Source organism: Pelobates fuscus, chromosome 1, assembly GCF_036172605.1.
Source record: "Pelobates fuscus isolate aPelFus1 chromosome 1, aPelFus1.pri, whole genome shotgun sequence".
Lineage (NCBI taxonomy): Eukaryota > Metazoa > Chordata > Amphibia > Anura > Pelobatidae > Pelobates > Pelobates fuscus.
Window position 1 is genome coordinate 173561162 of NC_086317.1, and position 26945 is coordinate 173588106.

General features: G+C 43.3%; 1 protein-coding gene across 6 annotated transcripts in view; it reads left to right on the top strand.

Annotated features, from left to right (window-relative positions):
- ACACA (acetyl-CoA carboxylase alpha) overlaps positions 1 to 26945 on the top strand; it is a 429246-nt gene that overhangs the window by 57077 nt on the left and 345224 nt on the right. For all 6 annotated transcript variants that reach the window (XM_063452852.1, XM_063452842.1, XM_063452868.1 and 3 more), the window contains exons 4-9: positions 846 to 984; positions 1170 to 1279; positions 2268 to 2349; positions 3900 to 3998; positions 11298 to 11404; positions 25530 to 25640. In XM_063452852.1, the coding sequence (XP_063308922.1) occupies positions 846 to 984; positions 1170 to 1279; positions 2268 to 2349; positions 3900 to 3998; positions 11298 to 11404; positions 25530 to 25640 (648 nt within the window). The remainder of the gene's footprint in view (positions 1 to 845; positions 985 to 1169; positions 1280 to 2267; positions 2350 to 3899; positions 3999 to 11297; positions 11405 to 25529; positions 25641 to 26945) is intronic.

The following is a 26945-nucleotide window of genomic DNA, read 5'->3' on the forward strand; positions in this document are numbered from 1 at the left end:
TGGCATGAGCACTTGCCTCTTTCTACTGCTAATACCTCTCCCTATACAACCAAGCATTCTGCTAGCATTTCCTGTTGCTCGATTACATTGTCTGCCTACCTTTAAGTCATCTGAAATAATCACCCCTAAATCCCTTTCCTCAGATGTTGAGGCTAGGTCTCTAACAAATATTCTGTACTCTGCCCTTGGGTTTTTATGTCCAAGGTGCATTATCTTGCACTTATCCACATTAAATGTCAGTTGCCACAGCTCTGACCATTTTTCTAGTTTACCTAAATCATTTGCCATTTGGCTTATCTCTCCTGGAACATCAACCATGTTACATATCTTAGTATCATCAGCAAAAAGACATACCTTACCATCAAGACCTTCTGCAATATCACTAATAAAAATATTAAAGAGAATGGGTCCAAGTTGCCCTTCGTGCAGATGAAAAAGCTCTTCCCTATGTTGTTGTTCTGATATGCACCATACGCCCTATATGAAGGATGTTAATTGATAGACTGAACTGGTTGGCAAACATGCTGCCAAACATGCTGGTCATATTAAGTTTTCTACTGTATAAAAGTAAACCCCAAATCTTAGAAAAGAAGCCACCCAAGTAATCTTATTTTGGTAATTTAATTTTTATCAGTCTCTTTTTATTATTCACGCTTTTTTTAAGTCTTTGAATTATATTTATATAGTGCCAACAAGTAAATTATTAAGCAAAAAAAAAAAAATCCAAAGCGATATTTTTTTATCTTATTTTTCATCATAAATAGGCAGATCATTGAATATCAGGCTACATGTTGTATTATGCTCTGGAATATCTGTCTTACATGTTTCTGCATATGTTCCACCAGGTGCTAATTGCTAATAATGGCATTGCAGCAGTGAAGTGTATGCGTTCAATCAGGCGGTGGTCTTATGAGATGTTCCGAAATGAGAGAGCCATCCGCTTTGTTGTTATGGTGACACCTGAGGATTTAAAAGCAAATGCAGGTTAGTGTCATGGGTACCAATAAACAGGATAGTTTTTTGTTCCATGCTGTCCTAGAGGCATTCAAGTTCACTATTTTTAGGACAACATGAAACATCCTAATTTCATTAAGAGGTTAATAGAACACTAATGTAATATAGGCTCATTTACTGTCACTTTAATGTGCGCTGCAATTCATTGTAAATAGAATACATCAAGATGGCGGATCATTATGTGCCTGTACCTGGAGGACCAAACAACAATAATTATGCCAATGTGGAACTCATCCTTGACATCGCAAAAAGAATTCCAGTGCAGGTAACTTTTTTACTTATTTTCCATAGTCTGAAATCCAATGGTTAATTGTGGCAAGTGGATATGATGTATAAATACATATATGTGTGTGTGACATAATATATGAAGATTCAGTTGACTATCATTTATTGTTCTTTGAACACTAGTAACTAAATGTGAGTTTATTATTTGTTAGTCTGTTTGTACATATCCAGCTTTTGACTAAATTGCTTACAAAAATATTTTTTTTCCCAAAAGAAATACTTTTCAGTTTCGCAGTGGAATAATTTACATCTTCTCTCTCAGGATTATTCACTGAATTGATATTTCAAAGTGAATATCAAATTTAAGGTAAAACTAGCCGAACTGTGAATATTCAGCTATGCTTCCAATTCAACTAATTTGGTCTTAAATTTGAAATTTACTTTGAATTCTCAGTTCTCACTTTCTAAATAACCACGAGATTGTCAAAAGGCCAAGAACTGAACTAAGCAAAGCTCAAATGTACTGTTGGCTCATTGTGATGTGAAGGATGTCACTTATGAAAATGTTTGCTAACCAAATACTGATTGTGAAATGATCAATATTGACTGCTGTGATATCTGTGACTGCTGTTCTGTAAGAATAGCAACTTGAAGACAGGTCCCAAAGTCCTCTGTGTGGGATTTATTTCCACGATGAAGGAAGCACTCAAAAACACACTATTAAATCGACTGCCATTGCTTTAGTTAACAAGACACAGCAAACAAAGCTTTAAGGTCTCTCTGTCTCACAGCAATTATAAATGTTCCCTTGTTCCAATTATCTCTAGGCCTTGTTTGTGTTCAGGATAAATAAAAATGTTGTTGCATAGTGGCTACCTTGAAATTCATTGGCTAGGCAGAACAAGCTGTAGGTATTTTTATATAATAAAGCTGATTTATTATTTAATTTTTAAGTTCATTAAATGCTTATTATAATTGTATAATATTCATTGTAATTAACACATGGGACTGCTGTGTTTTTATTTTAGGCGGTATGGGCTGGTTGGGGCCATGCTTCTGAGAATCCAAAGCTACCTGAACTACTTCACAAAAATGGGATTGCATTCATGGGTAAAACGTTTGCTCACAGATAAAAGTTCAACAGTAATGGTTTTATTATCCCTTTTATTTATTCATTCTGTTCATGCTCAATTCACATACACATAACACTAGACATATACAAGATGTACTAGTTTTTTTAGACAATGGTCTGTTTTGAAAGTCTGTAGTAATTTCTTTATTTTGTAAACTTACTTAAATCTTAGTTAATTTTAATTGTAGCTAATTTAAGTGAAAATGTGTGTTCCTAATGCATTGTATTAAAGGAACAATCCAGGCTCCATAACAACTTCATTTTAATTAAGTTGTTATGGTGCCTGGAGGTCCTAGTAATGTCTTGCATTAAGGGGTTAATTTGTTTGCGAACTATTTAACTGCAAAGTTGTGTAGATTGTGCAAGTCTGTTTGGTTGCCTTTTTGTGTTTAATGCAAAATCCAACACTTCAATGAGGAAGCTTGGGGTTGGATGTTGGTGGTAGGCTGGGAGCATCAGCTGATAATCTCAGCCTATCACTAGATTCCCATTAAGAAAACTGTGTGAGAAAGTTATCTTATTGTACCATGGTCTCTAGGTACCATAGCAACTCAATTGATGGGATGTTGTTATAGTGCCAAGAATGTTCCTTTAAAAGACTATGAAAAACATTTTAAAACACACATACCAAATTTAATGTTTAATAAACATGTGTAATGTTTTGGAGTGAGACAGTATTTATGAGCCAATTTAATGATTTATTACAGAAATGTGAGAGCTTGGCTATGTTAATTTCAGGATCCATGTCTCTATATAACTGGTGTCACATGGATAATGATATTAACTACTAGTATAAACATATGCTGATAAAACCATCTGTAAAGATACACATACAAAAAACATTCTGTGTTTTTCAAGCAGTACTAACAATAGCACAGACATAGAAATGCATAACAATCAGTGACTGTACCAAGATAAAAACAACTTGTAAAAAAACATAAAGAAGAGCACCATATATATTTGATTAAAGACATACATGGTGCGGGGGTTGTGTTTAAAAAGGAATGTGTTTTTGTTTTGTTTTTTAAGCTATTAAAAAGAGGTGGAGGAAAAATAATTAGAAAAAATATATATTTTTGTGAAAAACGATAGAAAGGAGAGAGAACCTGGTAATTTATGGTATACACACAGGGCCGGTGCAAGGATTTTTGCCGCCCTAGGTGGCGCCGGCCCTGTATACACAACAAACAAATAGACAAGTTAGTGGAAACACAGTCGGGTTTCAGGGGCAAGAAGTATTAAAGTATTAAAGTTTTAGTAAGACATTATATTGAGAGGTAAGGAAATGTAGAATCACACACAAAGAGGAGAAAGAATTGTCGCAGAAGGTTGAGAAAGAGGAAAAAAATTGGAAGGACAATAAAAAGGGAAAAGACAACTATAGACTTGCATGTTTGTAATTTTCCATCTATAGGGTTCTAAGGAAAGCCTAGAACCAAGCAATGATGAAGACAAGAATTGTGCTATTTTAACAAATTGTAATCTGTGTTATGCTTTATTCTTTTATTTAAACATATTTTTTTTGCAGGTCCACCTAGTCAAGCAATGTGGGCTTTAGGAGATAAAATTGCATCCTCCATTGTAGCTCAAACAGCTGGGATACCGACTCTTCCCTGGAGTGGAAGTGGTGAGAAAACTTTCCATTATTCTTCTGATGCCCGTACTAACATGTGGGATTATTTGTAGTCTGAATGCAAGTTAACCATTGTACAGCGCTATATAAATAATAAAATAATAATAACTATAATGTATTGTTTATGGTTCCATATCCCAAATCAATAACATATGGCTATGAATAAAATATTAGATGGCGTTAGTGCTATGCTTTTTAAAACCAATGTTAACAAATCCAGGATTTTGTGACACTGTTTTCATTTTATAAGTTGTTTATTTAAAAAAGGAAATGAACAGTATTACACAATGCAGATTACAGTGCATAAATATATTATTATTATTATAACTGGTATTTATATGGCGCCAGCATAGTCCATTGCGCTTTACAATAATATCAAAGGGGGGAGATTTAACAATAAATGAGACAATTACAAAAACTTACAGGAACAATAGATTGAAGAGGGCCCTGCTCAAATGAGCTTACAGTCTATAGGAGGTGGGGCGTAAAACACAACAGGACAGGAGGTAGCAATCAAACAAGGTGGAGTGAAGCAGAGCTGGAGGAGAGAATAGAGTGCTGCCCTTTAGGAGAGAGCAAGGGACAGGAACGTAAGGTAGAGGTTACTCTGGGAGGCCATAAGCTTTCCTAAAGTGATGGGTTTTGATGCACTTTTTAAATGATTTAAGACTAGGGGAGAGCTTGATGGTCATAGGCAGGATACTCCAAAGGAAAGAAGCCACCCGCGAGAAGTCCTGCAAGCGTGAGTTGGCCTTACGGGTGCGAGCAGCGGACAGGAGAAGGTCATGGGCAGAGCGGAGAGACCGAGAAGGGGCATACCTATGGATCTGTGAAGAGATATAGGTGGGGCTAGAATTGGTCATTGTGGGTTAGTACCTTGAATTGACTCCTGTAGGATGCAGGAAGCCAATGTAAGGACTGACAAAGGGGAGCAATGTGAGAGGAGCAACAGGAGAGGAAAATCAGTCTAGCTACAGCATTCATTACAGACTGTAGAATTACAATAATCCATGTGAGAGATTACTAGAGCATGGACAAGCTCCTTAGTAGCAAAGGGGTGGATGCAGGCTATGTTTTTAAGGTGGAATCTACAGGATTTGGTAACAGACTGGATGTGAGGGCCAAATGTAAGGCCAGAATCAAGTATAACGGCAAGACAGCGTGCTTGCAAGGATGGACTGATGTGAGCACCACAAACTTGAAGAAAGAGCGAAAGAGGAGGATGAGTATTAGGCGGAGGAAAGACAAGGAGTTTAGTTTTAGAGAGATTGAGTTTCAAAAATCATTAGGACATCCAGTCAGAGATGGAAGAAAGGCAAGCAGTGACACATTGCAGGACGGCAGGGGAGAGGTCCGGGGAGGAGAGGTATATCTGAGTGTTATCAGCATACATGTGGTATTGGAATCCAAATGAGGCAATAAGTTTAACGAGGCAGTATAAAGAGAAAATAAAAGGAGACCAAGTACAGAGCCTTGGGGGACTTCAACAGAGACAGGACGAAGGGAGGAGGTATCATTAGAAAATGAGACACTGAATGAGCGTTGGGAGAGATAGGAGGAAATCCAAGAGAGGACAGTGTCACAGAGACCAAGTGATTGAAGAGTTTGGAGAAGAAGAACATTGTCAACAGTGTCAAAGGCAGCAGAGAGGTCAAGAAGAATTAGTATGGAGTAGTGCCCTTTGGATTGAGCTGTGATTAGGTCATTAGTGACTTTAATAAGAGCAGTCTCAGTAGAGTGGAGGGGGCAGAATCCAGACTGAAGAGGGTCAAGGAGAGAGTTGAAATTGAGGAAACAAGTAAGACGGGTAAAGACAAGTCTTTCCAGAAGCTTTGACGAAAAAGGGAGCAGGGATATGGAACGATAGTTAGAAGGAGAGGACGGGATTTATTTTTTAAAGATGGGTACTACAGTAGCATGTTTAAGGGCAGCAGGGACAACATCAGAATTGAGAGAGCAGTTGAAGATGTGTGTTAAGGAAGGGAAAGACAAGAGGAGAGCGATCTGATATGGTGAGACGGGACAGGATCGACCTGGCAAGTGGTGGTGCAAGAGGAAAGGAGAAACGCACCACCTCTTGTTCAGTAGCCGGGGAGAAAGTCTGAAGGGTAGGAAAGGCATGATCCAGGTGTGGTTGAGAAAGAGAGGAGCAAGGTGGTGTCTTGTCAATAAAGTAGCATTCAAAGCTGTCGGCTGTAAGGTTAGTTTGGGGGGTGGCCAGAGCAGGGCAAAGAAGGGAGTTAAAGGTTTTAAAGGGACACTATGGTCACCAGAACATCTACAGCTTAATATAGTTGTTCTGGTGAGTATGATCAGTGTATGCAGGCATTTTAATGCAAGCACTGCCTTTTCAGAGAAAATGCAGTGTTTACATTGCCATTAGGGACACCTCCTCAGATGGTCCACTGGAGGTGCTTCCTGGCTCAGTTCTGCACAATAGGCAGCAGTGCCGTTCAGCGTCTCCACGCTCTGCATGGGGATGCTGAATTTTCCTCATAGAGATGCATTAATTAATGCATCTCTATGAGGAGGTGCGTTTGGCCCCATCACCCCTGCCGATTTTAGCCAATCCAATGCTTTTCCCATGGGAAAGTATTGGATTGGCTTAAAATCGGCAATTCTGATGATGTCACCAAGCGGACGGGGCCAGTGCCGGCGGACCCACGCGACGCTGGAAATAAAGTGAGTCTTATTAACTTTTAAGGGGGGGTAAGCCACCTAAATGGTGGGTTTTGCACTATAGGGTCAGAAATACATGTTTGTGTTCCTGACCCCATAGTGAGACGCCTAGGATTGCAGGAGCATGAACTAATGAGGGAGAAAAAGTATGAATGTTTGGCAAGGGCAAGGGCTGTGCTGTATGAATGCAACATGAATTTGTAGTGGAGAAAGTCTGACTGGGCGCGTGACTTCCAGTGTTCAGGAGAATGGGAGCATCTCTGCAGGTAGCGTGTTAATTTAGTGTGCATGTTTCGAACGGGGCTGCAGCGTCCAGGGCAGAGGTGAGGGTAGTGTTATATGAAGCGATAGCCAGTGAGGGACAGAGAAAGTAGGGATGGATAGAAGTTGGGAATCAGTATTAGCTCATAGCTGCTGGAGGTCAATATAATTCAGATATCTTCTTAATTAAGGGGGGGTTAGGTTGAGGATGATGGGGTAGGGTGCTATTGGGAGCAAATGATAAGAGGTGGTGACCTGAGAGAGAAAATGGAGTGTTGCAGAGATTAGAGACTGTACATTCATGAGAGAAAATAAGATCAAGGGTATTGCCAGCTACATGGGTGGGGCACTTAGCCCACTGCAATAGCCTATGGGATGAGGTCATTGAAAGTAGTTTTGAGGCTACTGAGGACAAGGGTAGGTTAATGGGAATGTTGAAGTCCCCAAGAATTAGGGATGGAATATTAGAGGAGAGGAAGTAGGGAAGCCAATCAGCAAAGTGGTCAAGGAAAAGGATAGGGGAACGATAGATAATGGAAATGTTAGCAGAGATGGTTTTAAAAAGGCAAATTGAATTCAATTTCAAATGAGGTGAGAGCAGAAACCCTACACCACCACCTTTGCTTTCAGAGTGTCTTTGGTTGTGGGAAAATTGAAGACCACCAAAGGATATAAAGACAGGGGTAGCAGTGTCAGAGAGAGAGCCATGTTTCAGTTAAGGCTAGTAAGTCTAGGGAACGAGAGATGAAAAGGTCATGCACAGCAGTGGATTTAGTAACACTGCAAACAGAGCCTGCATTCCAGAGGGCAGCCTAGAAGGAGGATTTAAAGGAAGAGTGACATGAGATGGGTACGAGATTATTGTGATTCCTAGAGTTAGCACATGGTGGGTTTGCGGAGGTGGGGCCGGGATTTGGAGAAACATCACCAGATGCTAGGAGCAGAAGGATAGAAAGCAAGAGAAGGCGGGTGTAGAATTTAAAGGTTTTGTGAGAAAGTTTGTATTTAGAGGTTTTATAAAGGGTTGGTGGAGATAGGCTGGAAAGGTATAAGTAGAGTGCATGGGATGAATAGAAAAGGGAGGGAAGTAAAGTGGGAGCAATGAATATGGTGTCAGCAGGGACAGGTGAGCAGAGGGATAATTGGATATAAGGGAGAGCATTCTCTAAGTAAAATAAAAGAGTTTATATTATTATTTTTTTTAAAAAAATTTAATTCTTTATTTTTGTAGTGCATGATTTAGTTAACAAGCTCACAGTGACATTTTCAAGTGAGATACAATGAGGTTAAGATCAAGTTTGTCGTGAAATGTCAGCAGTACAGCACTTTTTTTTTATAACATGAAAGAACAATGATGGAAACTATACAGTGAGGAGTTTATATTATAAAGAAGGAAAATTAGGATTTGTAATTATGCAAAATTAGATGAGGTGGGATCTTAAAGTCACATGAGAGGGGTCGTGATAGTTGAGCAGGTGATGAGGGTTTGAAAGCCATCATTCGTGTGTTTGGAAAGTAAGGTAATTTGTGCTATCTATTAATGTAGTGAGTTCCTTGGTGTGGGAAGCCATCCAAAACAGCTACCTCTGCATAAGGCTGTAGCTTGTCTTGGTACCTGTGAGTCGTGTGAACTAGTAAATGTTCTGTTTGGGACCCAGGCTGCAAGAAAGAATCTGAGTTAGATCAAACAGCAAATTAAGTTTTGGGAAGACACAGTATTTGAGATTGAAAGTATTTGAGATTTAATTAAGCAGTAATATTGTAGGGGAGAGAAGTAAAAAGAGAAACTAAGAAATAGAAGAATAAAATAAAATAAGTGGTGCAGGTATTCTTAGGTAGACCATACAAAAGAGCTAACTCTGCATAAAGCTGTAGCTTGTCTTGGTAGCTGTGAGTCCTGGGAGCTAGTAAATGTTCTGTTTGGGACCCAGGCTAAGTACATTCTTTCCAGTTTTCAAAAATAAAATAAAAAAAAACACTAAAATATAAAATAAATGTGATAAGACTCTACCAGGTAGAGCTATACCAGGTCTTCTTCCAAGCTGCTATCAGGGGCCCTGGAGCACTTCAGAACCAGTTGCGAAGCTTGTCACAATCAAGTCTCCGATTGTCCAAATCAGCAATGCAGATTAAAAGAATGTAACCCCTTGAGCTGTGGAAGAATACCGTGGTATATGTTACCCATCGTACTTATCATGTATATATAATAGGTGGGTTACCATAGGTGCCAAAAGTCTTCACCATGAAACTCATTTGAGAAAACAAAACATTAAAAAATCTAAATTTGAGATGAGAGGACAGGGTGCTCTTGATTCATAAGCCTATTGTCCTCAATTTTGACTTTAAACTCCTGGGAAGTGACAGTTTCCTTTAACACCTTAAGGACCAAATTCTGGAATAAAAGGGAATCATGACATGTCACAAATGTCATGTGTCCTTAAGGGGTTAAGAGATGGCCAGAAGAGTCAGATTGATAAGACTGGACCAAGACGGTATCTCAAATGCCCATAATAATTGCACATATACCTTTAGTGCCCTGGGATGGTATATACAGTTGCAAGAAAAAGTATGTGAACCCTTTGGAATGATATGGATTTCTGCACAAATTGGTCATAAAATGTGATCTGATCATCATCTAAGTCACAACAATAGACAATCACAGTCTGCTTAAACTAATAACACACAACAGATTAAATGTTGCCATGTTTTTATTGAACACACCATGTAAACATTCGCAGTGCAGGTGGAAAAAGTATGTGAACCCCTAGACTAATGACATCTCCAAGAGCTAATTGGAGTGAGATGTCAGCCAACTGGAGTCCAATCAATGAGATGAGATTGGAGGTGTTGGTTACAGCTGCCCTGCCCTATAAAAAACACACACCAGTTCTGGGTTTGCTTTTCACAAGAAGCATTGCCTGATGTGAATGATGCCTCGTACAAAAGAGCTCTCAGAAGACCTACGATTAAGAATTGTTGACTTGCATAAAGCTGGAAAGGGTTATAAAAGTATCTCCAAAAGCCTTGCTGTTCATCAGTCCACGGTAAGACAAATTGTCTATAAATGGAGAAAGTTCAGCACTGCTGCTACTCTCCCTAGGAGTGGCCGTCCTGTAAAGATGACTGCAAGAGCACAGCGCAGACTGCTCAATGAGGTGAAGAAGAATCCTAGAGTGTCAGCTAAAGACTTACAAAAGTCACTGGAAAATGCTAACATCCCTGTTAGCGAATCTACAATACGTAAAACACTAAACAAGAATGGATTTCATGGGAGGTTACCACAGAGGAAGCCACTGCTGTCCAAACAAAACATTGCTGCATGTTTACAGTTTGCACAAGAGCACCTGGATGTTCCACAGCAGTACTGGCAAAATATTCTCTGGACAGATGAAACCAAAGTTGAGTTGTTTGGAAGAAACACACAACACTATGTGTGGTGAAAAAGAGGCACAGCACACCAACATGAAAACCTCATCCCAACTGTGAAGTATGGTGGTGGGGGCATCATGGTTTGGGGCTGCTTTGCTGTGTCAGGGCCTGGACGGATTGCTATCATCGAAGGAAAAATGAATTCCCAAGTTTATCAAGACATTTTGCAGGAGAACTTAAGGTCATCTGTCTACCAGCTGAAGCTCAACAGAAGATGGGTGTTTCAACAGGACAATGACCCAAAGCATAGAAGTAAATCAAAAACAGAATGGCTTAAACAGAAGAAAATATGCCTTCTGAAGTGGCCTAGTCAGAGTCCTGACCTCAACCCGATTGAGATGCTGGGGCATGACCTCAAGAAAGCGATTCACACCAGACATCCCAAGAATATTGCTGAACTGAAACAGTTCTGTAAAGAGGAATGGTCAAGAATTACTCCTGACCGTTGTGCACGTCTGATCTGCAACTACAGGAAACGTTTGGTTGAACTTATTGCTGCCAAAGGAGGTTCAACCAGTTATTAAATCCAAGGGTTCACATACTTTTTCCACCTGCACTGTGAATGTTTACTTGGTGTGTTCAATAAAAACATGGCAACATTTCATTTTTCATGTGTTATTAGTTTAAGCAGTCTGTGATTGTCTATTGTTGTGACTTAGATGATGATCAGATCACATTTTATGACCAATTTGTGCAGAAATCCATATCATTCCAAAGGGTTCACATACTTTTCCTTGCAACTGTACATAGTATGGGTGATCCGGGTTGCCAAAATGTAAAATTATTATGAAATTTGTAAGTACTTTTAAACTATATATGGAAATGTTAAAGTTCTTTATCATTACATTGGCATGTGTTTAAACACAAAAAAACTGTGGCTATGTGAATGGACAACACTTGATGTCTTGCTTTTTTTTGTTTTAGGATTAAAAGTGGACTGGAATGAGAGTGATATGAAGAAACGTATCCTAAATGTTCCTCAAGACCTTTATCAGAAGGGATATGTGAAAGATGTGGATGATGGCTTAAAGGTAACACTGCATCTAAGTTATGGTTAGGACAGTTAGGTAGACCGTAACTTCTTAACATGGTGAGTGCTTTCCAAAAAAAAATGTTTCCCTAGTGCTGACCATGCATATATAGCATTTTGTGTTCTAAAATATAGTCTAATTTACTTTTGGTAGTATTGCCCATTCCTATTGCAATACATATCACTTTTCTTTACCATTACAGTGGGACTTATTCCCTAAAAGGGAGTTGCATTATTTTCTGTTTAAACTTGCTATCTTTAAACTGTATTTCTTTTTTTTTTTTTTTTAATTCTTTATTTTCAATAAGGTTGAACACCATTAATACAAACAATGTCAATACAAACATCACATATCGGACTTATTCATGGGTTTAGATATATGAAAAGTACATTATACAGGGTAATACACAAGTGTTTGGCAATATCGTTAGCTTATTTGGCGAATCGTCCCTGAAATGTTCCAGATATGTGAACGGTGTCCTTCCAATTTTCAACGTATATAAAATCCAAGGAAATCTAGTATGGCTATATTGCCAGAAGTTGAGGTTCATAATTCGAAGAATACTGACACATAATAGCAGAGCCTCCAAGATATCTGAGAACCCCACCCATCCCCGGTGTAAGGGGAGGGTTGAACGGCGTGACTACACACAGCTATCAATTGTTCTTGCTGTAGTGCCCCTTTCCAAACAGTACAGGGGCGGGGTTCAGAAAGTCATGGTATATATAGTGTAGCCATACAGATGTATATTAGAGGAGATAGAAGAGATAGAAGAGAGTAAAAATAGCGAAGACGAGTGAAAATGGGGAAAGAAAAGAGAACAGAGATAAGAGTCAGAGGGGGAGGAGGAGGAAGGGGGGGGGGGAGGAGGGATGGGAAGGTGTGTGGGAGGGGATGGTGTAGTCATATGGCCCCCAGCTCCAATGTAGATAGTCATGTCTTTGGTCCTGACTTTACATCTTTGGTCCCAACTGTGGGCAGAACAACTCCTAAGGAGTCGTCCACCGCCTGGAGGCTTCCCAATGGAAGCCCCCATATCCCCTCAAAAAGAAAAAATCAGGCCCAGTTCCCGCGGCTCCTAATCGCCTAAGCTACTATCTACCCAAGGTGCCCAGATTCTGTCAAACTTTGCATTCGTGCCCCTGACCCTTGCAGTGAGTTTGTCCATGAGAAAATTATCTTTGATCTTCTGCAGCAATACACGAAGTGAGGGAGCTGAGGGTTGAAGCCAAACTTGCGCAAGGGCCCGCCTCGCCGCCAGATTCACCTTATGGACCAACTTCTGCTCGGTCCTGGTCCAGTCCTCCAGTGGACTGGCCAGGAGGAACACCCATGGGTCCAGCTTTATCTCCCTGCCAAAGATGTCCTTTAATAACCCCGCTACCTGCCCCCAGAAGTTCTGGGCCACAGGGCATTCCCACCACATGTGCAAGTAGGTTCCTTTTTGTCCACAGCCTCTCCAGCACACATCCGTAGATAACCTATGCATTCTACAAAGCTTCACCGGGGTGGTGTACCACCTGAACATGGTCTTATAAGCTTGTTCCTGCATAGATACACATATGGAGGAAGTCGCCGCAGCTTCCCAAATCTCCTGCCAGTCCACCCCTTCCAGCTCTTCACCAAGATCAGCTTCCCATTGGGCAATATACGTAAGCTCTCCCCATTCCGAAGTGGATGTACTCAAGTGCGCGTATAACTTTGTGATAAGGCCTCTTGGGAACTGTTCCTTAAGGCATAGGGTTTCAAAGAAGGTGGGTGGTTGGAGCGCGCATAGTTTAGTTGCCGGAGTCTGCGCATAGTCCCTAAGTTGGATGTATCTAAAAAAATCCGATGAGCGCAGGACAGCTCTAGTTTGTAAGTCTTCGAACCGAAGAAGTGTACCGCCCTCGTAAAGTTGACATAAACGCTGAATGCCCGTACTCTCGATCCCTTTAAATACCCTGGCATCCAATCCTGGGATGAAGGCTTTGTTCCTCAGATAAGGGGTCAACGGGGATTCCCGGGAGGACAGCCCATATTTAACCGATGTAGCGTCCCATATTTTCACCGAGTTCGCTATGGCCGGACAAGCGATCTGTGTTATCGGTCTATGGTCCCGAGGGACCCATATGTAGAACTGAGGGAGATCAGATCCCATAAGAGATGATTCTAAATCCACCCATCTTCTCTCATCCGGGGGAGAATGCCAGTACGCTACTTGCGAGAGTTCGGCTGCTAGATAATAGAAATAAAAGTTTGGTAATCCCAGGCCCCCCCTCGACCGCGCTCTGTACAAGATATTGCGGGAGACTCTGTGTTTCCTGTTGTCAGGATCGGGACAGGGATCCAACACGCAGAGTACAAACAGGTACAGGATACGTATACCGGACCTTAGAATGGCCGGACTAACGTACGGAGAATATAGAGAATAGTCAAAGACAAGCCGAGGTCGAGGGAACGAGAAGACAGGTAAGCGAGGAACAAGCCGGGTCAAGGGTAACAGAGATAAACAGAGTAAGTCAAACAAGCCGGGTCAGAACCAAAGGGATAACAGAAATACAAGAGCACTGTGTGACTAGGCAGACTAGAACCACGACAGGGCAATGAGCAAATGGGAGAAGCAAGTTTAAATACCCTGGCTCGGAAGGGTAGACACGCCTCCGACGAGTCCTGATTAGTCTCTGAAGGATTGAGTGACAGGTCGTTCCGGGTTGGCGTCATGACGTCGGTTTCCGGACGTCATGCTAGAAAAGGAAGTGAGTCCCTCGCGGCCGGCGTTTACGTGACCCGATGGACCGCGAGGAACAGAGGAAACAGCCCGTCCGGACGGATGGACGTCTAAGTCTCTACCTCTCTCGGAGGTAGAGACTTCAGGTACCCTGACAGTACCCCCCCTCTCAGATACGCCCACCGGGCGGAAGGAACCGGGACGAGATGGGAAGCGGGAGTGAAACGCCCTGCGGAGACGAGGAGCATGAACATCCTCCTGAGGTACCCAACTCCTCTCCTCAGGACCATATCCCTTCCAATCGACCAGATATTGTACTCTCCCCCGGGAGATTCGAGAATCGATAATAGAGTTAACCTCATACTCCTCCTGACCCTCCACCTGAACAGAGCGAGGAGAGGATGATGTGGAGGAAAATCTGTTACAGACTAGTGGTTTCAACAATGAAACATGAAATGAGTTAGGGATGCGTAAGGCAGTTGGAAGAGCTAGACGATACGCAACTGGGTTAATGCGAGTTAGCACTCTGTAAGGTCCAATATAACGAGGAGCGAACTTCATGGAAGGCACTTTTAAACGGATGTTTCTTGTACTCAACCATACTCTATCACCTGGAACAAACACCGGAGCCGCCCTTCTACGTTTATCAGCGTGTTTCTTAACCAGCATAGAATTGTGCAGAAGAATCTGTCGAGTCTGATCCCACAACTTCCTCAAATTGGCAACATGAACATCAACCGACGGCACCCCCTGGGAAGAAGAAGCCGAAGGGAGAATAGATGGATGAAAGCCATAATTCATGAAGAAGGGGCTTGAATGAGTAGAATCACAAACGAGATTGTTGTGTGCAAACTCCGCCCAAGGAATCAAACCAACCCAATCGTCCTGGTGTTCGGAAACAAAACAACGTAAATATTGTTCAATCTTTTGGTTGGTGCGTTCAGCAGCTCCGTTAGACTGAGGATGATAGGCAGAAGAGAAATTCAATTTGATACCCAGTTGAGAGCAGAAGGACCTCCAAAAACGGGAAACAAATTGGGAACCTCTGTCAGATACAATTTGGGAGGGTATCCCATCTAATCGAAAAATCTCCCTTGCGAATATCTCCGCCAATTCGGGAGAAGACGGGAGTTTAGGCAGAGGAACGAAGTGAGCCATCTTGGTGAATCTGTCAACCACGGTGAGGATAACAGTCTGTTTTTTAGAGATAGGTAAATCGACAATAAAGTCCATAGCCAAACAGGACCATGGCTTCTCTGGAACTTCTAAGGGGTGCAGAAATCCACAGGGAAGGGTATGAGGTTGCTTGGTCTTAGTACAAACCTCACATGCACCGATTAAATCTTTAATATCCTTCCGTAAATCAGGCCACCAGAAGTCCTTAGAGATCAAAGCACATGTCTTGCGAATACCAGGATGTCCAGCCACCTTGCTGTTGTGGAAACATTGCAACAGTTCCAGTTGTAGAACAGGAGGAACGAAACGTCGACCTTCAGGAGTCTGTTTAGGAGCTAGATATTGCAGTTTAATGATCTCGGCAAGTAACGGAGAGTGAATCCTGAGATTCGTGTTGGCGATAATATTGCATTTCGGAACTATAGATGAAAGAACCGGTTCAGATATAGTAGAAGGTTCATATTGGCGAGACAAAGCATCGGCTTTGGAGTTCTTAGAACCAGGTCTATAAGTAAGCACATAATTGAAGTGGGTCAGGAATAAGGACCAACGAGCTTGTCTGGCGGACAGTCGCTTAGCTTCCCCAATATAAGACAAGTTCTTGTGATCCGTTAAAATAGTAACAGGATGTAAGGTCCCCTCCAATAAATGTCTCCACTCCTTTAAGGCCATAATGACCGCTAAGATTTCCCTGTCGCCAATGTCATATATACTTTCAGGGCCAGACAGTTTCTTGGAAAAAAAACCACAAGGGTGTAGTGGTTTATCCACCCTTAACCTTTGCGACAGAACAGCCCCTACGCCTGTCTCAGAGGCATCGACCTCGAGTAGGAACGGCAGAGTCGTATCAGGATGGACTAGAATTGGAACAGAAGCAAAAAGATCCTTGAGAGTCTTGAAAGCAGTGAGAGCTTCATTAGACCAAGTCTTAGTGTCAGCCCCCTGTCTGGTCATATTGGTAATAGGTGCAATAATAGAAGAGTATCCCTTAATGAAGCGCCTATAATAATTGGAGAAACCAATAAACCTCTGAATAGCCTTGAGTCCCTTAGGCAAAGGCCACTCTAAAATGGACTGGAGTTTGTCAGGGTCCATCTTAAAGCCTTCCCCAGAAATCACGTATCCAAGAAAGTCTATCTGAGACTGGTCAAAGCTACATTTCTCCAATTTACAGTATAAACCATGTTGCAGGAGTTTGTGTAATACCTTTCTGACCTGTCTGTGGTGGGTCTCAACCTCTCTAGAGTGTATCAGTATGTCATCCAGGTATACAATAACACAATCATGTTGAAATTCCCTAAGAACCTCATTAATCAAATCCTGAAATACTGCAGGTGCGTTACAAAGACCAAAAGGCATGACCGTGTATTCATAATGCCCATAACGGGTATTGAACGCTGTCATCCACTCGTGTCCTTGCTGGATTCTCACCAAGTTATATGCCCCTCTGAGGTCCAACTTGGTGAAAATTTTAGAGCCTTTCAGACGATCAAACAGCTCGGTAATCAAGGGAATCGGATAGGCATTTCTGATGGTTATCTTATTCAAACCTCGGTAATCAATGCAAGGTCTTGAACCATCCTTCTTTTTAACAAAAAAAAAAACCAGCCCCGGCAGGAGAAGAAGATCTCCTAATGAATCCCTTGTCTAGATTCTCCCGAATATACTCCTCTAGAACTGAATTCTCCTTAGTGGATAGGGGGTATACATTGCCCCTCGGAGGCATGGTACCAGGTAGTAAGTTAATTTTACAATCAAAGGTCCTGTGTGGAGGTAGTGTATCAGCATTCTTTTTGTCGAATACTGCTTTTAAGTCTAGGTACAGGGGCGGTATCTGTATCTCTGTAGACTGGGTAGAACTACCTGGTGTGTTAATTACACCCAATGGGGAAACCCTCCGTAAACAATTCTCCTGGCAACCCTGGCCCCATGAGAGTATCTCCCCTAACTCCCAATCAATAATAGGGTTATGTCTTTTTAACCATGGGTAACCCAGGACTATGGGAACAGAAGGGGATGAAATAAGCATAAGCGATAAGTTTTCCTCGTGTAAGATACCAACAGTTAAGCTAACTGGGATGGTCTCACGAGAGATAACAGGCTCAAGTAAAGGTCTACCATCTATGGCCTCAACGGCCAAGGGTGTATCCCTTAACTGGGATGGGATAGTGTGTTTAGTAGCAAAGGCCTGATCGATAAAATTCTCGGCAGCACCGGAATCTATCAAAGCCATGGTCCTTAGTACTCCCCTTTCCCAAGTTAAAGAAACTGGTAGCAGAAGCCTGTGATCTTTATAATTATGCGTAGAGGACAAAATAGAAACACCCAAGGCCTGTCCTCTAGAGAAACTTAGGTGCGAGCGTTTCCCGAACGATTAGGACAATTCAGGCGTAGGTGACCTCTGACTCCACAATACATGCATAATCCCTCCCTTCTCCTGTACTGCCTCTCCTCCTCTGAGAGGCGAGTATTGCCTATCTGCATAGGTTCAGGACATAGTGAGGTAGTGGAATCAGGACTTTGAAATGCGGGAGCTAATTTAAATGAAGGTCTAAGGTTCCTCTCTCGAGTGTTCTGTCTCTCTCTTAAACGCTCATCAATCCGAGAAATGAATGAAATTAAATCCTCCAAATTTTCAGGAAGCTCTCTAGTAGCAACCTCGTCGAGGATTACTGATAGCCCATTCAAAAATACATCTATATATGCCTGCTCGTTCCACTTAACTTCTGCCGCCAAAGACCTGAACTCTAGTGCATAATCCACAAGAGTTCGGTTCTCTTGTCTCAGGCGCAACAGTAATCTAGCTGCATTGACCTTTCTACCAGGAGGGTCAAAAGTTCTTCTAAAGGCAGCTACAAAGGCATTATAATTATATACCAAAGGGTTATCATTCTCCCATAATGGGTTGGCCCATCTCAGAGTTTTCTCAATGAGTAAGGTGATAATAAATCCAACCCTCGCCCTATCTGTAGGATAGGAGCGAGGTTGTAATTCAAAGTGGATACTGATCTGGTTAAGGAAACCACGACACTTCTCAGGTGAGCCACCATAACGTACTGGTGGTGTAATACAGGAAGAGGCACCTACAGTGGCTACCTCTAGTAGTACGCGTCTCCTCTGGCGGGTTATTAGCATGAGACAATAACGCCTGTAGTGCTAGCGCCATCTGATCCATTCTGTGCTCCATGGCTTCGAACCTAGGATCAGAAGGACCAAGCTGACTGTTTGTACTTGCAGGATCCATTGGCCCTGTCGTAATGTCAGGATCGGGACAGGGATCCAACACGCAGAGTACAAACAGGTACAGGATACGTATACCGGACCTTAGAATGGCCGGACTAACGTACGGAGAATATAGAGAATAGTCAAAGACAAGCCGAGGTCGAGGGAACGAGAAGACAGGTAAGCGAGGAACAAGCCGGGTCAAGGGTAACAGAGATAAACAGAGTAAGTCAAACAAGCCGGGTCAGAACCAAAGGGATAACAGAAATACAAGAGCACTGTGTGACTAGGCAGACTAGAACCACGACAGGGCAATGAGCAAATGGGAGAAGCAAGTTTAAATACCCTGGCTCGGAAGGGTAGACACGCCTCCGACGAGTCCTGATTAGTCTCTGAAGGATTGAGTGACAGGTCGTTCCGGGTTGGCGTCATGACGTCGGTTTCCGGACGTCATGCTAGAAAAGGAAGTGAGTCCCTCGCGGCCGGCGTTTACGTGACCGGATGGACCGCGAGGAACAGAGGAAACAGCCCGTCCGGACAGATGGACGTCTAAGTCTCTACCTCTCTCGGAGGTAGAGACTTCAGGTACCCTGACACCTGTTCTGCCATATGAACTTCCCCACCGCCTGTTGAAGTGCCCCTAAATCAGACCTAATCAGCTTGACCGGAAGGGCCTGAAACAAAAATAAAATCCTGGGGAGCACATTCATTTTTACAGCATGGATCCTACCGATCCATGAAATTGGTTTATCCTGCCAGTTTTCCATGTCCGATATCAGGGTGCGAATCAAAGGGGTGTAATTTTGTCTGAATAACTGGGCAGGGTCTGCTGTCAGGTGAATCCCTAGGTATTTGAGATGGTGTTTCTCAATTCGAATATCGTGTACAGTCCCCACGTATGTAACATCAGGGTCGCACATACAAATAGGGAGCGCACTCGATTTAGGCAGGTTCACCTTATAGCCTGCCAGGCCACCGTAGGATTGGTCGCCTGCCTCCATATAAGGTCGATATTGCGCCGAGTATTCTCATACAATTGTCTGCCGGGTATAAAACCTACTTGGTCCGGATGGATTAAGTGCGTTAGGAAGGGGTTCAAGCGTGTCGCTAATATCTTGGCCAGAATCTTAGAGTCATGATTTATTAGTGAGATCGGGCGGAAGTTTTCGGGAATCGAGTAGTCTCTGCCCGGTTTCGGTAAGAGGATTATGTCGGCCAGCGACATGTCTTTATCCGGCACCCCCCCTCCATGAGGTCATTAAACAACGTCTCCAGGTGTGGCGTAAGTGTTTCCCGAAAGATTTTGTAATAACCGCCTTCGAATCCATCCGGTCCAGGGGCTCTGTTGCCTTTCAATGTTGAGATTGCCGCATCTATTTCGTCGGCCGTGATTCGCGCTCCCAGGGTAGCTGTATCTCCAAAATCAAGCCTTGGCAGTGCCAATTGTGTAATACGCACCTTTTGTAGTAGGGGTTCCAGCGACAGGGCGAAAAGCAGAGGTGACAGAGGGCAGCCCTGTCTGGTGCCATTGCCCAAAGTGAAAGGTAGTGCCTTTGATCCCGTTATTCGGACCCTAGCCTGAACATCCGTATACATAGCCCTAATTGCAGTGATATATGAGTCAGGTAGGCCAAAGTGCCGTAGGACCTCAAATAGATTGGGCCACTTAACTCTATCGAAGGCCTTTTCCGCATCAAGCGACAGGATCAGGGTGGGGATCCCTTTGGTCGCCTGCCTCCATATAAGGTCGATATTGCGCCGAGTATTCTCATACAATTGTCTGCCGGGTATAAAACCTACTTGGTCTGGATGGATTAAGTGCGTTAGGAAGGGGTTCAAGCGTGTCGCTAATATCTTGGCCAGAATCTTAGAGTCATGATTTATTAGTGAGATCGGGCGGAAGTTTTCGGGAATCGAGTCGTCTCTGCCCGGTTTCGGTAAGAGGATTATATCCGGCTTTATCCGGCACCCCCCCTCCATGAGGTCATTAAACAATGTCTCCAGGTGTGGCGTAAGTGTTTCCCGAAAGATTTTGTAATAACCGCCTTCGAATCCATCCGGTCCAGGGGCTCTGTTGCCTTTCAATGTTGAGATTGCCGCATCTATTTCGTCGGCCGTGATTCGCGCTCCCAGGGTAGCTGTAAAATCAAGCCTTGGCAGTGCCAATTGATCTAAAAATATTCTAGTTTCATCCGTCTCGCGTCGTTGCTGGTCGCTGCCGCCCCTCCCGGAGTGGTTGTACAGTGCTGAGTAATACTCCGAGAAGACCTTTGCGATATCAGTGGGATCAGTGCGGTACTTACCAATGGAGTCTTTGATTCTAGTGATGTGGGAGTGACCTTGTCTCGGGCGGATTGATCGGGCCAGAAGCGTGTCCATTTTATTGGACTTTTCGTAGTACGTCCTCTTAGACCAGACAATTGCTCTGGCCGTATCATCGATAAGTGTCTCACGCACTGAGGAACGCAGCGTCTGTACATTCGCTAGCGTGTCAGCGGACGGAGCAGTTTTATGTTTCTCCTCAGCCTTACCCAAAGCCTCCAAGAGAGACGACAGTAACTGCATTTTGCGTTTCTTCTTTAAAGTGGCTTCACGAATAAATATGCCCCGTATAACCGCTTTATGGGCGGCCCATACCGTGGCTGGACGGAGATCAGGCACCACATTCCTGTCGAAGTAATCAGACAATTCCATACGGATCGTCTCTACCACGGCCGGATCCTGTAGTAAGGAGGTATTTAATTTCCAGGACCACGGAGATGCAGTGCACAAATTGTCTAATGACAATGTGACCTCGGCGTGGTCCGACCATGTGATAGATCTCGGCAACCCACCCCCCTGGCTCCGATCAACAGCTGGACACGGAGTGGCGTTGAGATCTCCCCCCACAATAATCATTCCATGCGGCAGCTCATTAACCGTTTGGGCCATGGTGTCCCAAAATTCGGCGGAGGGGTCGTTGGGGGCATAGATATTAAGGAAGTGAATCGTATGGGAGTATAAACTCCCCGAAAGCACTAAGAATCGTCCCGCCGGATCTGTTTTCACAGTCCCTATCCGGAGAGGGCACCTATGGTGTATAAGTACCGCTACTCCTTTCCTTTTATTTAAGGCCCTAGCCTCGTGTACAATTCTAAACGTGTGGTCTCTCAAAGCAAACTTCGCGGCCTTTGGGATATGCGTCTCCTGTAGGAACGCTATGTCGGGGTTGAGGCGTTTGAGTTCCCGAAACATGAGGCGTCTTTTATTCGGGGCATTAAGTCCCTTAACATTTAAAGATAGTATCTTTAACGGCATGACGGTGGGTGAAAGGTCAAGCTAGTCTTATCTGGCAATCCCGCCATGGGTCGACGTAGAAGATGCACAATGGGTCCAATGACTGCCCCTCCCAGGAGGGCTAGAGAAGGGAAGCGGGGTAGGGAGAGGTATAAACTATGGGTAGGAGGGTAGGGTGAGAGAATAGAAAGTGTAAAGAGTAACAGTGAAAAAAACAGTAGCCTGGTCTTACCTATTGCCAGGACAATACGGGGTATATGTTGAAGCCTCTCCAGAGCACCAATTGGGCCCCAGAGAAGTATGAACATAGACCAATCAAGATAGGCACCCCTAGGGTGCCAATCACAACTAAATTGGAGACAGAAATCCAACTAATAGGTATTGGAAGATACCAAACGGTAGGGGGATAATTTTCGGGTCGCGTCAGGGTGTATCCCGGTGTCACGACCCCTTTCAAGGAGGCACTAAGAAGGGTGTCTGGGGGCAGCCGATAGATCCATTACCCCCTCCCCCGGCTCCGGCAGCGATTAACAGTAAAGGGGATCCCGGCTTACCAAATACAAAAGAAAGTGGTCACCTGTCTATGATTATGGATCCGATGTGGTATTATTTATACATTTAACTATTTGTGTGTGATGTGTTATGAGGTCGTAAGTATAATTTACTTGTTATATGTTCCGATTCAGATCCCCCCGTGGTGAGAGTGGGAGAAGCTATCAGGGTTTAGGGCCACCTTAAGGGGCATAGAGAAGGGAGTATAGCCAGCATGTGGAGGGATTGGCATTGGAGAGCATTAAATGAGGAAAAAAAAAAAAAAAGATTATATTTAACGCATATATACACAGCTGACCCGGAGAAGAATCCCTCCACATCCGAGCCACCAACCGGGACACTGGCCATTGACCCCCCACCCCTCGAGCACACCTCGTGAGCCCATGGGCCCCGAAACGAGGATAAATGGGATAAAAAACTTAAAGTTAGCTCTGTGCCCGGGGAGGTAGTTAGTCTCCTGGAAACACGGCCGGGTCCTGAATTAGAGAATGCACATTACAGCAAAGTTCCGCAATCAGATCCCAGGGCCCCAACCCCCACCGGCCTCATAAACCTCGCATATGCAACCTCGAGTTATACAAAAATGCATCCTAATCCATCACAGAAACACATTTAACAGAGAGCAGTCGGATATTTAATTACAGTCGACCGCACCCGCCGCCCGCAACGATCCCGCATCCCATCTTAAAAAAAAACAGAATATATAGTAGTCCCCGGGCCCCAGAGACCCAACGAAAATATATGAGTCGAGCGGAGGAACATATTATAACAAAAGGCAAATAAGGGGCCTTGCCAGACTATTATGGAGAATATCAAGGCCATAATCAGAGAGAGCATGGAATCCCAACCCTCCCCCGAGACAACGATCCCACCTGCAATAGGGGCAATATGATCCCCACAACCAGGGCCCCAACCCCCACCGGCCACGCACCCCTCATATAACAAAACACCAAAATTGCATCCTAGCCCAGAATAAAAACAAAAATAACAGAAAACATTCGGAAGAGTAATCACCATGAATAACCTCCGCCGCCCGCCGCCCCTCAACTATCCCGCATCCCTGCCATAACAAAAAGAGAGTATATAATAGTCCCCAGTCCCCAGATATCTAATAATCAATGAAAAAGGTTGGGCATCGGATCATGTTGAACAGTGGGCAAGGAAGGGGCCCCCTCCAAAAATCAGAGTGGGTATCGAGGCCAGAATCAGTGATCCCTCCCACAGCAAGGGCAACCCATAAGCCCATTTAGGCCGTATGCGAGATCCCGGCTGCCGGAGCCCCCAGCAAAAAAGGAAAGGCCCCACCAAGTGGGGTCCGGCTTCCCCCCTCCCAAGCAATATGAACCCACCCGCGAGACCTTACCATCTGGGACCTCGAACCGCCACTTGGATTTAGCGACTAAAACATCAAATCACCTCAATCCTCCGCCGCATACCACTCTCGGGGGAGAGCAGGTAGGACCTCCTCTGGCACCTTCGGAACCGCAAAGTCCTCGGGGGTTCAGATCCCCAGATCGCTCAGGAATCTCTCCGGATCGCCATCTGAAAATAAAATTTTGATACGGCCATCCCTGGACAATCGGGTGGTCTCTGCCAAATTTCATCAGGGCCTCTTTCGTTTGGTAAGATAGGAATCTGATGAGTACATCCCTGGGACGCCGGTCATCCGCCCTTTTGGCACGGAGCGCTCTATGCGCCCGTTCAATATGCCATAGATGATCGGGGATATTGGGAAGAAGTGGCTTGAAAATCCCCAAGACCACGTCGCTCAGGATATTATTGCGCCGCGATCGATTCCCAAGATCGTCAATAGTATAACTTGCAAGGGATAGTTGAGAGGTTAGGTGGTTGATTTGGGCTGCGGCTGCGTTATGGGCCACAACTGTGGACTCCATCCGCCGCTCAAGCGTCTCCGTCCTTACCCCTAAAGCCTGGATCTCAGCTTTAACTTCGGCCGTGTTGCGGACCATCTCCGTGGCCAGGTAGCTGCGGACTTCAGCCAGCTTAGCCACGATCTGGCTAGTTTCGGATTCTGAAGACCCCATGGCCCCTCCGCTCGCTGGGCTCGAGGGCGAACGGGGTGTGCCCGGGCCCTCTCGTCCGCCATCTTGTATGCTCGACCGCACGGCGCGAGAGGCCGCGAACATATCAGGTACCGAGACTGTCTCCGATGTTTTTTTCGTTTGTTTTCGGGGAGCTCTTTTGTCCATCGTGTTTCCCCCACCTGTAGTAGTAGATTGAAAGGTCAGTCTCCGCTAATGTAGGCTATTGGCACCGCGGTCGCAGCAGAGCTCTACCCAGACACGTCCAGCTCGCTCGGCCGCAAACCACGCCCCCTTTAAACTGTATTTCTAAGGGTACAGTAATAATTAGAATGTTGTGGGATATCGTGCCATGCTTTCTATGATAGAGTCAGGGAGGGGGCGTTATACAGGGGAATATGCATTTTACAAATAATAGGAATGTGTATCAGTGTATGACAAAGAAATCCAGAAACAACAAATGGGTAAAATACTATAAATCAATACTTTTAATAATGTCCGTGATTTGGGACAAGTATAATGAAGTAACAATAGATAAACAGAGTATGAGTTCACAGCAGCACTATCTAATTCTGAGTTCAGAGTTAAGATAACCTGTCCAGGATGTCTGACTACGTGTCATTGCTTACTTGAATTGGGAAATCAATCAAGGTCCTTTAAACAAGCAATGTAATTAGACAAGATCTTATTGGATCAAAGTTGTAAGGCTGGTGGCATTCCGGAGATAACAGCATACCATACATATGTTGTTACTGTGAGATCAGAATGCAGTTATCAAATGACTAAGCAGAGAAAGCAACCGATATAAACGCCCTGATTTAAAGGAAACAATTGGTTTATACATCTTAAAGTGTGCCAGGATTGGTAAATTGCCGACTGAGATTATTCCTAGCCGATCTATGTTTCTGTAGCCAACATGAAAACATTCTCAGAAGTGATTGATATAATTAAAATGTCAGGTGGCTCAGCAAGCTAATGCAGGTGCATTTATGAAACTATAAATGTTATAAGTTTCCATTGTCTCCACTGATTGATTAATAATAATAATAATAATAATAATAATCTCTGTTTAGGTTATTTATTAATATTATGGGAACTATAATGATTGGATTTTTTAACTCTCACTCTACACCTCCTCTTTTCTTAGGCTGCAGAGGTTGTTGGTTACCCTGTCATGATCAAAGCTTCTGAGGGAGGAGGAGGAAAAGGAATTCGCAAAGTGAACAATGCAGAAGATTTTCCCAACCTATTCCGTCAGGTAAATAAATTTTTTTACCGTGCTTCTATTTTTATTATTTGTTATGGTTATACATGATAGAAATTACAATAGTCAAGTACAGAATGCAAATAAACAGATCAATAGAATAAACTAAATAAACTAGCACATGCATTGTACAAAATCATTGTCAATATATGGTCCATCTTGCATTAATTCAAATGCATATCCAAAGTTTTGCATGTTTTGTGCGGAGCAGGTCCCATCTGGCCCAAATCTTCTCGTAAAGGTTCACCAGTACCAGTTATTTTGTGAGCCATTTCTTCATATAGTTTTTTGCGTCTTAATCTCTCGAGAACCTGAGACTGAGATAGTGATTGTTTGGATTTCCATGCTCCTGCTGTAGAACATTTGGCTGTTATCAGTGTCTACAGTGTAATAGTCTTTTCAGCTTTTAAGTGTTTAGATAAGGTGGCTATGAAAGTTTTTACATGGGTACAGCAGGAGCCCAAACCAGACAGAACCAAAATATGACTTAAAGGAACACTATAGTCACCTAAACAACTTTAGATTAATGAAGCAGTTTTGGTGTGTAGATCATGCCTCTCAAGTTTCACTGCTCAATCCACTACCATTTAGGAGTTAAATCACTTTGTTTCTGTTTATGAAGCACTTGCCACACCTTCCCTGGCCCTGATTGACACCGTCTGCATGAAAAAAAATTGGTTTCACTTTCAATTAGATGTAATTTACCTTAAACAATGTTATCTCTTGCTCTGTAAATTGAACTTTAATCACAGGAGGCTCTTGCAGGGTCTAGCAAGCCATTAACATAGGAGGGGATAAGAAAATCTAAACAGAACTTGCAATAAAGGAAGGATAAACATTAGATGACTCTTTACAGGAAGTGTTTATGGAAGGCTGTGCAAGTCACATGCAGGGAGGTGTGACTAGGGTTCATAAACAAAGTGATTTAACACCTAAATTGCAGATAATTGAGAACTGAGACTGCAGGGGCATTATCTATACACCAAAACTGTTTCATTAAGCTGAAGTTGTTTTGGTTACTATAGTGTCCCTTTAATGTCATATATTGGGATATATATATCTTTAAGTACCATCTCATCATTAATATTTAAACCTTTTACATATGTTTTAAGCAATGTGTGGTTCCCTTAATCTTGGGTACTGCTAACACCCACTGTTCAAGAGAGAATTGAGTTTGTATGTGAGCTTGAAAAGGTTTGAGGGCACTTTATAACATAATCGTAGAGATTTATAGGGACTCTTATGACCGATACAGAGCAGCCCAGAGGCATTTAGTTTAGTGGCATCTGCAGACATAAC